Source organism: Anarhichas minor, unplaced genomic scaffold, assembly GCF_050575085.1.
Source record: "Anarhichas minor isolate MPS153535 unplaced genomic scaffold, ASM5057508v1 ptg000003l, whole genome shotgun sequence".
NCBI classification, from domain to species: domain Eukaryota; kingdom Metazoa; phylum Chordata; class Actinopteri; order Perciformes; family Anarhichadidae; genus Anarhichas; species Anarhichas minor.
Genome location: NW_027466449.1, coordinates 1,830,449 through 1,842,500, shown reverse-complemented (window position 1 = coordinate 1,842,500; position 12,052 = coordinate 1,830,449). Strand labels below are relative to the sequence as shown.

The following is a 12,052-nucleotide window of genomic DNA, read 5'->3' as shown; positions in this document are numbered from 1 at the left end:
TCGAGGTACACATCTTCAAGAGTAACCAAACACTTTTGTCTCCGCCAGGTCCAAATGCAGAGTCCGTATTGTTGCATTGTACACCTGTGTATTGATATGTCTAATACCCAGGAAGATCCAAGCAGACCCTCCAGCTCTAATCTTGTGAGCCTCACAACCATTGCAGTAGAAAATGATTTTTGAGGCAGATGGAGAGAGCGTATGTGGCATGTATAGCTGCTCTTTTGTATGCTAGTTGCTTGTTAATTGGTTGTGAAGAATTGGGTTTTGTTTCTCTATTTGGGTAATTTTGGATTTAGTCTAATTATTTTTTGATCTTTTCAGGATCACGTCTGATTGAATTTTGACAAGCGATCAAGAGCTTGCAAACCAACAGTAGTCGTGGTTTAAGGTGTTGAGCCAAGTGTTTAGAACAAATGTACAATCTCCCCATTAATCCTTATTCCTGTGTTTAATCTAAATTGGCGCAATACACTTGCCTTTTCCCTTTTTAAATTGCTTCAGATTTTTCTAACTGAACACGGCTGACACGAATGGGAAGGAACATACAGAGAGAGAGAAGACGTGGAATCAAAACAGATCAAATCATACCTTGAATCTTTCTTCTCTAATGAGACGTTGAGAGCTTTGTTCTTGACATATTTCTTTCTGTCTTTGCAATATTCAGCCCTGCAGATCCAAAAATGATTTCATGCAAATTGTTCTCTCTTAGCAGCAGGAAACAATAGAGCATCAAGTCTCTTTTCTACGTAATAACTCCAGGTTAAGATTCAAGTCATTATCAGGAATGTACAAATGCGGATTGACAGCATAATGGGTCTTTTCATTTCATTTTATCCGGGTTCTCTATTGCTTCCTGCAATAATATCGTATGTCGGGGGGCACAATTTGACACAGTTGAAAAATTTGCAATGGTTGTATATGCATAACGTATGAAAGTATGTTCCCAGAGTGTCAGATTGCCCTCTATTTTAAGATAATTTCCTAACTGGGTAAAAGAGGGGAGAGAGTTTGACGATGCTTTTTCTGAAGAGTTGCAGTTAAAGGGCATTGTATATTACTCACTCAAAAAGTGATGGACTGTCATATTCACCGTGGGTGCATAAAGTGCGACCCGAACGTGCTCTCCCTGAAGAAATGGCATACAGACTGAAAGAGCGACAGATGTTAAAAAAAAACAAAAAAAAAAGAAGATTTCACCGTATGCATCAGCGCCCGCTTTGATCTGACTCTCGGCAGGTTAGCTCGCTGTGGAATGCTTCGGAGGAGTCTTATAAAAGCGGATAAAGCTCACCGCCAGAGAATAGCTTTGCTTTTCTCGACAGATTGAAAAGAAGCCGCACAGTGAATCTCATTCTCACATCCTTCTGTCTCTCTGTCACTTTCCTGCCTCTACTTTCTCTCATTTCATTGTCTGCCCCCTCCCTTTTCCCAAAACCTCAGTCGCCCTTTCTCTCACCCACTCTCCTATAATCCGAACACCTTTATTTTCCTCTGAGGCTGTTAATCACATTTTCCCATTACTTCTGTCCTTTTCTGTCCCCCCCTGTAAAATGTCTATCTTCTCTGCCATACTGTGTCATGCTCTTTCTGTCACTTGGTCAATGCCTCTACTTCTCGTCATAAGTCATCTCTTTCAAACAATCAGAAATCTCCAAACTCACTCTTTCCTTTTTCTGTAGGTGAACCCAGAGGGTGTGTTCGTTTTGCCTCCCGCAGCGGTGCAGGAGCTCCAGCTGAAGGTGCAACCGTGGCGAGCAGGAAGCCGCTTCTTGTACGTGAACGCGGTGGATGCGGAGAACCGGCGGCTGGTCACTGCCTGGCTGCTCTGTCTCAACGTCTACCGGCCTGTACTGTCCAAGGTATGGTGTTCTACTTAAAGTGGTAATACGTGTGTTTTCATTATGACTCCATCACCCGCCAGTTGGTGAGGCTTTGGAGACTGTTGGTGTCGCTCCTTTCTTTACTGTTCCAGCAATAGGTGCCAGGTGTCTGTTTTGAAGTACAAATGGTTTGAGCACTGCAGAGTCAAAATCACAGACCTTCTTATCGCAGCCTCTTTAATCCGCTCCAAATGATGTACTCGACAATGTAAAATGGTTTCTTTTAAATTCAAGTCCCCCTCTCCTCTTTTTAAATGGACAATCTCTTGATCTCTTACAGATCTGATGCACCGCCTCTAAGTCGCAAATGATTCCTCATTTTGCCATCAATATAAATCTGAGTGTACTTTAATGTAGAAAGTTCTCGGATGCTTGGTGTAGTGAGTATTTGCGCGCCTGGCTGGCGAGCTACTGTGGCTTGCCAGGTATCCAGGAACATGCTAGTTATATGCTAACATGCTTCTACTGGCCATCTGCAATAGCCTGACAAACTGGCTGGTTTGCCAACTGTCAGTGTAAATGTTATCCTTTGACCTTGTTGTCGGTGTTTTCGTCTTACAACTTATTCAGCGTGTGCTTGTAATTAGCTCCTCCCTCTTGTGGAACTTCTGGCTGCAAAAAAACAACAGCAAGATGGCGACTGACAAAGTTCCGAAATCGAGGCTTTAAAACTGTCGTCCACAAACCAATGGGTGACGTCGCGGAAGTTGCATTGTGGGTAATCTCTGGTTCTGCTGCATCAATTTGTTACTTTTTTGTCTCCATTGTGAGTCCAACAATGTTACAGAAGTGCAAAGCTTAATATGTGGAGTGCTCTTGTGTGGAAACTGATTTTAGATGCAGTTGTTACGGCGGCTCTCCTTTTGCACTTCTAAAGAGCATTGATATGACGAACAGCTCCCTTCAAGGTCTGTATAACTCAAAGCCACTGGTGACTCCGAGTCACATTCAGTGCTCGTTGAACCATCCTGGTGGGTTCCTGGGTCAGCTGGATATTCCCAATGCATTTATGACTAGTGTCAAGAAAAGGCGAAGGACAGCTGATCCCAAGCCTGCACTCAAAGACAATCCCCTCTATAACTGCTGTCTGCCTTTCTAAACCGACTGATTGTCTGTTGAAGGTTATGGGCACATTACAGCTACGGGTCTAAATGTTTTCCTCTCGTATGTGGTGGTGTTGCTCTCCGTCTAATCCACAGAATTTAATCCCATTCTTTTTCAAATCTTGATGACTTGCACTTGTCTTACTTGTGTCTCATGGCAAGCACCCAGTGTGTGTGTGTGTGTGTAATTCATTAGTGTAAACAGTCATCTAATCTACATTAAGTGACAAATCAGTTATGGCACTAATTGTCTGTGTTTGTGTGTGCGTGTGTGTGTGTGCGCGTGCAGGCATTTGAAGTGTGTGTCCCAGTCGGTGGTGGCCGTGGAAGCTCCAGGAAAATCACTTACACCAACCCATACACCAGCAGCCGCTCCTTTCTGCTCCGCTCTGACCATCCAGACCTGCTCCAGTTCAAAGAGGAGAAATTCCAGGTGCGATAAGAGATGCAGTCTTCTTCCTCTCAAAAAGAGCTACATCAATACTTTCTTTAATTAACACCTAGACCTTTGTCTTTATTGTTGAGGGAGAGCAAGGCTCGCATCAGTACAAGTAGTTATACATGGTACCTTAATAATAATAATAATAATAATAATAATAAATCATTTTATTTATATAGCGCTTTTCATAAAACTCAAAGACACTTTACATTAAAATCATCATATATAAAAGCAATACACTAAAAACATAAAATACACAATAGTGGTCACACATTGAAAGCAGTTTTGAACAGGTGGGTTTTGATTTGAGATTTGAATGTGCAAAGGTCAGTGCAGTCTCGGATGTGTTTGGGGAGAGAGTTCCAGAGGGAGGGGGCAGATATGGAGAAGGCTCTGTCACCCCATGTCCGGTGCTTGTGTTGTTAATGCCCTGTAAATAATTAGTTTGAGCTGTAATGGAGAATCCTACTCACCAATGATAGGAACCCCTTTTGATCTGCTTATTTAAATATCCTGTTTAGAATTAAATAATAGAAATAACAACGAAAACCTAATTTGATTAAAGACATTTAAACACTGCAGAGGTGATAGCTGCTGTTGAAGTCAGCAAGGTTCTTTTTCTACTCAAAATAGGAACTACTCCATCCATTCTGATTTAAGTTTGAAATTGAGGCTTCCTTTACCGTCGTCACTAGTCAGTCACTGATGTCACTAAAGCTCATACCAGTGGTGATAATATTGGAAACCTTGTAAATCAATAAATTGTGCTATAGGCTTTACAATTCAAATCCATTCGTGATAATAAGTTGGGATTCTTCATTAGTACTCAATTTGTTATACTGTTAGGAGTATGTCACGTTATATATTCCAATCATGCAACAGAACAAGCTGTATTTGTTATCAGTGACTCGGCTTTTCACTGACTGAAAATCATTTTTTGACACTTCCCAGGGTTTTTTGCGACTATGATTAGGTTGCTTCTGTTATATAGTTTCCATTTCTCTGCTCCTCTCTTCACAGTGACACCACAGACTTTTCAGTTTGTGAGTGTCTCGTATGTTACACAGTAAAACCCTCCCTGACCAGGCTCCAGGCTCCAGCTTACACGTCGACAATAGTTTTAGAAAATTAAATTAATTTTAAATGATGCACTTTGTTTCAACAAAAGAGTGAGATCAGCAAAACAACTCGAAACATCTTTTGCAAACAAAATGTGTGGATTCGCATTGATACATTTTTAATCACAAATCTATTTTACTTGGAATGACATTTTTTTTTTGATAGCAGTGTGGAACGTTTTGCTCTCAAACCTATTCTGCTTGATTGCATAATAAAGACACAAAAGTAACTCCAGAAGAAATGAAGCTGCAGAAGAAGAGGCTGCTTAAAGACTCTTGTACAATGTCTACACAGCCTGTATAGCGTGAGCAGCAGTAAAAAGCTTTGAGTCCTCTGTCTACACATGATGTGTTCAGGCACAGTATTGAGTGTGGGTCAACTGTGTTTTGGCAGCCCCAACACACGATCCCTGTAGTTAGAAAATGGACTTGAAAAACACCTTTGTAGGTCTCGTTTCGTGGACATTTGAACTGCAACAGAGTTATGGTGGAGCTGTAGTGCAGCCAGAACACAATACAGTGGACATGGGGGAGACGTTTTTATATTTAATTATTTCACCAATGTAATGCACTGACTCTTCCTCCTGGTATCGGCCTCACAAATCGGTTTAGGTGCACTGACAGCTAAAATGATTAATTGGCTGTGCTGCAACATCACTGACTTTGAGTCGCATTGATATACTGCCTTACAGACCGACACCGGGAAACGCTTTGATCGACATGCTGATTGTAAAAAAAAAAAAAAAAAAATAGAACTTTTGTGTGGAAAACATTTGAACTGTAACAGATATGAAGGAACGTTTGTGTATTTCTTATCATCATCATGTTGTCTCTAATAGCTCATTCACTCACACACAGACATGAAGTACCGGAGTCACTGCCATCGTTGCCTTCCATTGGCTGAGGTGCGATGAAACGGCAAAGCAAATGGAAAACCAGCATTTTATATTAACAAATAAATAAACGAGACCCAAAGGGAGTCTGTTTCCACATCAACTATTTAAGATTCTCGCTGCTGCTGTCCAGAAGACACTGCATCAATTAGACAGAAGAAGGTGGGGAAAGTGAAAAACAGCCCATTGTTTTGTTCCGTCTCGTCAGCAAGGAGCCAGGTGTCTTATAAAGAATTGACTATGCCCGCAGCATTAAGCAAATGTGGAGACACTTTTCTCTTTTGTGATCTACCTCGCCGTGATAAAACCAGCTGTCAGGAGGGAAAGCAGAGCACAGATCAATACTGCGATGCTTTTGGGAAAGATTACGGCATAAATCCCCCAAATTGATCCATACATCCATTGCTGGCTATTACAGAAAAATACTAGAAGACAGTTCTGGACTGATTGAAATACTGAGCCTTTGAGCCTTGATTACAAATACATTCCAAACATAAGGCATGGTGTGCCTTTATTTAGGGTAAGAATAATCAAAGTTGCACATTTGGATGAAGAGACGGTAATTCAGACACAAAACAAAGTTTTAGATAAATCCATTTGAGGTTTCCTCCTGAAATAATTCACTGGTTTCACACAACCCTCATTTACTCCACCGGTGTAAACCCACAGTGAGGATACACAGTAACACTGTGGATAAGCTTTAGCACCATGTACAGGGTATTTATTACATCGCAATAAAATAACACAGTGCCACTTTAGCACTTCAGTCTTTTACTATCTTTGCAAAGTCATACCGTGCTATCCCCGACAGCAGTGGAGGCAGGCTGCCTTAGCTACAGTTGGTAATGTTTTTGCCATTGAGTTTAAAATCTGTTGAGTTGTTGCTTCAGAAAGCTAAATACTGTTTGAGAGGCAAACAATGGTATAAGAGTTTTGAGTGGACAGAGGACATGGCTGACCAGACATTGAAATTGGACCACAGATTAAACAGGAAGGAACAACTTGTAATTCTTAAATTAGATTTTTTCCTGTTTAAAAAAAACAAAAAAAAGTCTTCTAAGATCATTTTGAATATGTTTCATGGGGACTCTTGTTTTGTGGAGCTCTCTGGCCAGCAGCTAGCGAATACATGTTGAAGAGTAAACATGTTTTTCTCTGGCCAGTTTCTTTTATATATTTTAGGGCAAATATTGTTCAGCTTGTGGCTTTCTCTTCATCTCTAAGGGACAACCCATTCTTATGTTTTGAAGCTCACTCTTACTACTGGGATTTCTTTCTGTGATCTGACCTGGAAAGAGATCTGTAGAAACCACTCTGTTGTGTATTTTATAGGCAGCACTGTGGAACCTGTATAGTGTAATGGTGTTGAGAGACAACATGGTCATATAACTGTGACTGTTATTTGCAATATGAAAAACAACAAGCTCCTTTCTTTTTATTTGTTTTCTTCTCCCCTACCTCTGATATAATCATTCAAAGAATTAGCTATTTTATCAATTTAAACAAAATTTAAGTTAAAAACAATCAAACAGCAAAATCAAATGAAGTCAGAAGATTCTCCGACATTCGTGCGACAGATCAGTTAAGTGTTACCAGCTGAAGAATCACTTGCCCTCACAAAGCATTCAGATGAATGTGAAGCTTGCTTGTTGTGTTGCGTTCACTGTGTTCAGATCAGCGGGGGAGAGAGTTACACCATCGGACTACGATTCGCCCCCAGCCAGAGTCCCGGCTCGGTGGAGATACTGGTCTACGTGAACAACCTGGAGGAGAAGACGGAGGAGACGTTCTGTGTGAAAGTCAGCTACTCATGAACTGGTGATGTTTGTACAAACTGCTCCCCGGAAATGTTGCCTGATCTGTGTTTTGAGTCTATTTTCGGAAAACTCAAATGAGCTGTAAAGTTTCTACTTAGTGTAATTTTGTATTACCAGATTTAAGATGAGAATAAACGTTTTTTTAAATCACATGTTTTCAGTCCTGGGTACAAGGTGGAGTGTTCTGTACTGTATGAATGAATGAATGAGTATGTTTGCGTTGGCTCAATGAGCTTCAATTATATAAGGTCACAAGTCTCAAAAATCAGAGGCATTGTATGCAAAACAAGAAGGCAAAGCTACTTTCTCCTAAAAGCTTTGAACACACACCTTCTGTTTACTCAACTATCCACCAAAGCAAAGAAGAAACTACATTCACGAGACTTTTATGTACATAAGCGAAAATGAGGGTGCAAGAAAGACACAAAAATCTGCTGAAGTAACTGAAGAAAAACAGGGTTTTATGTTTTGTAATCAGCAAAGCAACAGAAAAGCATCAATATAAGCGTGGAGGCTGAATCCTAACTGATCTGTCCTCTTTCTAAATGTCCAGCAAATGTCTGCCGGTTCATCCCCAACCAACCAGGTGGGCCGAGGGTGAAAGCAATAACATTTTATCGACTTTAATTACCCAGCAAACCCACTTGAATGCCACTTGATGGTTGAGTTTTAATCTAAGAAAAGCCAGGGGTCCGCTCTCCGAGTCCCCCTGCCTCCCAAACAACTTCTCCTCATCAGCGGCGTTATTAGAAACGGTGCCTTAATGAGATATGAGGCGCACACCTCTTCAGATCGCCCTCATTAACACCAGCACCCCTAAAAGCCCTCCGTCTTCTCCTTCCTCGCTCTGTCTGAGAGAGAGAGAGAGAGAGAAGGCCACATTGCACACATGCACATTGTGTTATGTAACACAGAGTTACACAATCCCCCCCTCCGCCCCCTCCCTCCTCGCTCTCCGTCTCATTAGAATGCAGGCTGCAAAATAAGCCTCGGCACAGCAGCAAAGGCTAATAAAAAGGAAGATGGCAACCAATCCGGATGCACTTCATCTTTACCTTCTCTAACGTCTCGTCTGAAGCAGAAGCCTCGTTGTCTCCTCTATTATATGTTAATATGTTAACAGCTTACACATTAAAGCTTTATTCGCTTAGTAATTTGTCACCCGTACAACCTGTTCTGGTTCTTATGCTCAAAGATACATGATATATACAAATGAAATATCTGAGGCAATCCGTCTTTCTACCTGGCCCACAACTGGTTGCCAAATGGTGTAAAAGGGCACAACAGCCTCTTTAGGCATTATAGATTCTTTTCTAAGGTCAGATGATGGGATTTTTATGTTGCTATTTTTCATGGATCTGTGACAATGTCCACGATCTTAACTCTGCCTGTTTCTCCAACTGTCTGGTTAAATCACTGAACAAATCGGAGATGCGGCCAGTGATTCAGAGTATGCTAAAATCCTCATGTGAACTTTAGTAGGGCCCGTGGATTCGGCCCCTGATTTCTTCCAATGTTGGGCGTGCAACGGAAGCATCACTTAACAGCTGGTGCGGACAGGAGAAAAGATAACACTGACAGCAGCAGTGTAGGCTGATGAGGCATGTGGGTTGTGTGCGCAGTTTAAATACCCGCATCCTGGTCTGAGCAGCAGCTTTCCGTGTGAGCTGCACGGTTGTTCTCCCAGCGTGGGGCCGAGCGGCACCGAGGCCTTATTAGCGGTGCCAGTCCGATTGTTGTCGGTTCCTCCTGAGGGAGCGCAGACATCCGCCACAACAGCTCACGCTGTCTGCTCACCTTGTTAGTGCGGTTAGACGGCTCCCGTCTAGATGCCCAGCGGAGAGTCTGCCTTGATACTATGCTGGAGAGTAGTTGTTGTTCTGGAGAAAAGAACAGGCCTACCCGCATGGTGCGTGTTTGTATGGTCTTTGTGTGTGTGTCTAAGTGGCTTGCCTGAGCCATGCGAGTGGGTGCATGTCTATGAGAGGATAGAGCGACGCAGGTATCAAAGAGCTTTGTAACTGGAGGAATATGCATCCTAGCAACCAGCCCTCCTCCTCCTCACGTACACCGCTGGCCTGGATCGGCACTCGGAACCGCTGAGAGGAGAGAGACTGTGTGTCTTATTGCATTTCACCTCAAGCTGCAGACCATTAAACTGAGAACACATATGGATTAAAGCAAAGGGGTTGTTAAAAAAAAAAGGAAAAAACCACGCCCTAATCAGTGATGTCACAACTGGTTTGAAAACTCTGTCAAACGAATGGGAATTTAAAAGTCTTGTGTGGATTTTTTAACAATGAAACAGGGAGAACAAAGCAAGAGAAGTCAGGTTAAAGCAGCTGTCTGGTTTTATCTCGGGGAGGGGGACCTGGGTCAGATAAGCAGAGCGAGAAGGAGCTCTTAACAGATTGAAATTCAATTACCTCGTTACCCGTCTCTGCAGGACCTTCCCTCAGCCCGGACTGTCCAGCACAAAGGAAATGTCTTTGTGTCTTTCATGTTCATTCTTTGAGGCCTGATGCTTCAACACAAGTTTTTCCGACGTGTAGATGCTGGAAAACTAAGCAGCAAATTTGCAAAAATACTACCTGGTATGCACACTCACAGGCATTTGATTAGCTCGAACAGCTTGTGCCTGATGATGCAGCATTTTCGCTGCTGTCCAACTTTGTTTTTGGGCCGTGGTACCATGCTGCGTTTTTTCCCCACCAGAGTCCTCTGCTGCAGCAACGCCTTCCCAATGCAGCGGCGTTAAGGGGAGGAATTGCTCTTTTCGTTGGTGGAAAAGTGCCCTAACTGCTGTGTGGGTTGGTCGTTGTATGCAATCGTCACGGGTTTACACCAGAGGAAAAATAATCCCTGCAGAGGCTGCAGGCAGCGTCAGGAATCCTACAAAACCTTGTGTATTTATGGATCTTAAATGCACAATAAGTGTCCTCCTTATGTGAGCCACTAAAGCCATCAGTGCTCACTGCTGCTAATTCACTGTACAGCTGAGGATGAATGCCAAAGATAATGTTATGGTGGTCTCCAGGCGGGAAATTGTTCTATAACTGGGTCAGTGGTTCATTAACGGCAACAGTTACAAATTATGTCCGTTGTCAGTGACGTGGTCTAAGTGTCCTTGAACAATTTGTGAACTTCACATGCTCCCTCACTGTTAATTACTTTGGATAGGAGCGTCAGCTAAATGCGTAAATTGAAACTGTAAATTAACTCAAGTCAGGAGAGGAAAGGGGAGAGCAACTGCTCGTACGGTGGGAGGTAAGGTAGCTGGAAGGCTGTGCCAAATAAATAGATTCCCCCCCCCCCCCCCCCCCCCGGCTTAAAAGTCTTTCCTTTCATTCCCAGCTCTTTGCTGTGGACACTGGGCAACAACAATAAATAAAACAAAAACGTATTGTGGGCCAGTGCCCTCTTAAAGATTTTATGACGGGGGGCAGTAACACAATGTGGATGACGATGCGAAATCGACTGCATGTTTGTATTTTCTAGTTTGCATGCGTATTCAGTCTGCAGACATTTAAATAGCTGTGTTTTTATGCGTCTAGAGACGAGACCACCACAGTGTAGTTCACTGCAGTAACATGGGTAAGTCTTACAAGATCAGAAAAGGTAGAAAGGGAATATTTCTGGGATAAAAAATATGCTCTAAGGGATATTGCTTTCTGTGGCTTGTTAAATGAGAGGCTTGGATCAAAGGTAACACTGACAGTCTTAACATATTCCTTTTTGATAACAGCCACCAATATTAAGTGAGAGGTCTGATCCAGATGAGAGGATTCCTCGCTGCTTGACACCAACATTTCATTATTTTTGCTGCATTGAAGGAATTAATGTTTTGGTCATGATCGGAAATATTCGGTGGTGCATGAGAGTTCTCTTTGTTTTTTTCACATGTATTACCAAAAGGTGCCATGTTTGTTTTTGAATCAAGAATCAAGCAGGAAGGGGTACATTGTAGAAGAAGAGGAAGATGATCTGTGCACGTGCTGCTTTGACGAATTCCAGGCCTGAGGTCAGTAAGTATGATCTTAAAAGACTCAGGGAGGAGGTGTGTCTTTGATGATTTGCTGTTAAGAGAATTATTAATAAAAAGGCTGCAGAGGTCAAACACAGTAATGATTACTGCAAATCTAAAATAATGTTGAGCGTATGGATTTGTCGCTAAAATAACTTTGCTGTCAGAGCGGTTTCACAAACTATTTGACTAGTCGACTAAAACTACTGCTGTGTGCAGAAGTTGATCGCTCAGCATTACCAGATTTACAGCAGTTAGTGCGCTGGTGATTGTATATTTACTGGTGCTGTGACGATCCCCTGTGCACATATCACCTTATTTATTGCTGTCTGGCAGCACAGCATCACTACAGGAACCCCCAACTGTGTTCTGATCCGCGGTGGACTGAAAGCCTAATTTATGCTCCTGCAGAAAAGCTTGCACAGAGATGGTTTGCGGAGACAAGTACCTCATATCTGTTACAAGAACAGCAACCGTATTAATCAATTCGAGGTCTAGCTTCTCCTCATCATCCAACTATTCCATCATTTTTATTTTTATAGGCATGGTGGAGCAGCGTGTGGTCAAATTGAAGCACCTGACGAAGGATTTGACCCCGTCTCCAAATAAAAAATGAATTTAAAAAATGCTGATGCCAAGCAGGTTTAATGCTTTTTGCTGTTGACAGGCCGTTATTTACACAGCAAGTTATTTACACAGCAATATCCACTTGACTTTACCAACACAAGCTAACATTAGCCACCGTGAGCTACAGCACAATATCCCCTTTTCATCA

The 12,052-nt window shown here is 42.3% G+C and overlaps 1 protein-coding gene across 1 annotated transcript in view; it reads left to right on the top strand.

The window, feature by feature from the left end:
- The window catches only part of nphp4 (nephronophthisis 4), a 145,012-nt gene extending 137,615 nt beyond the window's left edge, over positions 1–7,397 (top strand). The window contains exons 26-29 of the mRNA XM_076093142.1: positions 1–5; positions 1,683–1,862; positions 3,276–3,419; positions 7,110–7,397. The exon at positions 1–5 is cut by the window's left edge and continues 167 nt beyond it. Of these exons, the coding sequence (XP_075949257.1) occupies positions 1–5; positions 1,683–1,862; positions 3,276–3,419; positions 7,110–7,250 (470 nt within the window). The 3' untranslated portion in view covers positions 7,251–7,397. The remainder of the gene's footprint in view (positions 6–1,682; positions 1,863–3,275; positions 3,420–7,109) is intronic.
- Positions 7,398–12,052: the final 4,655 nt, after the last annotated feature.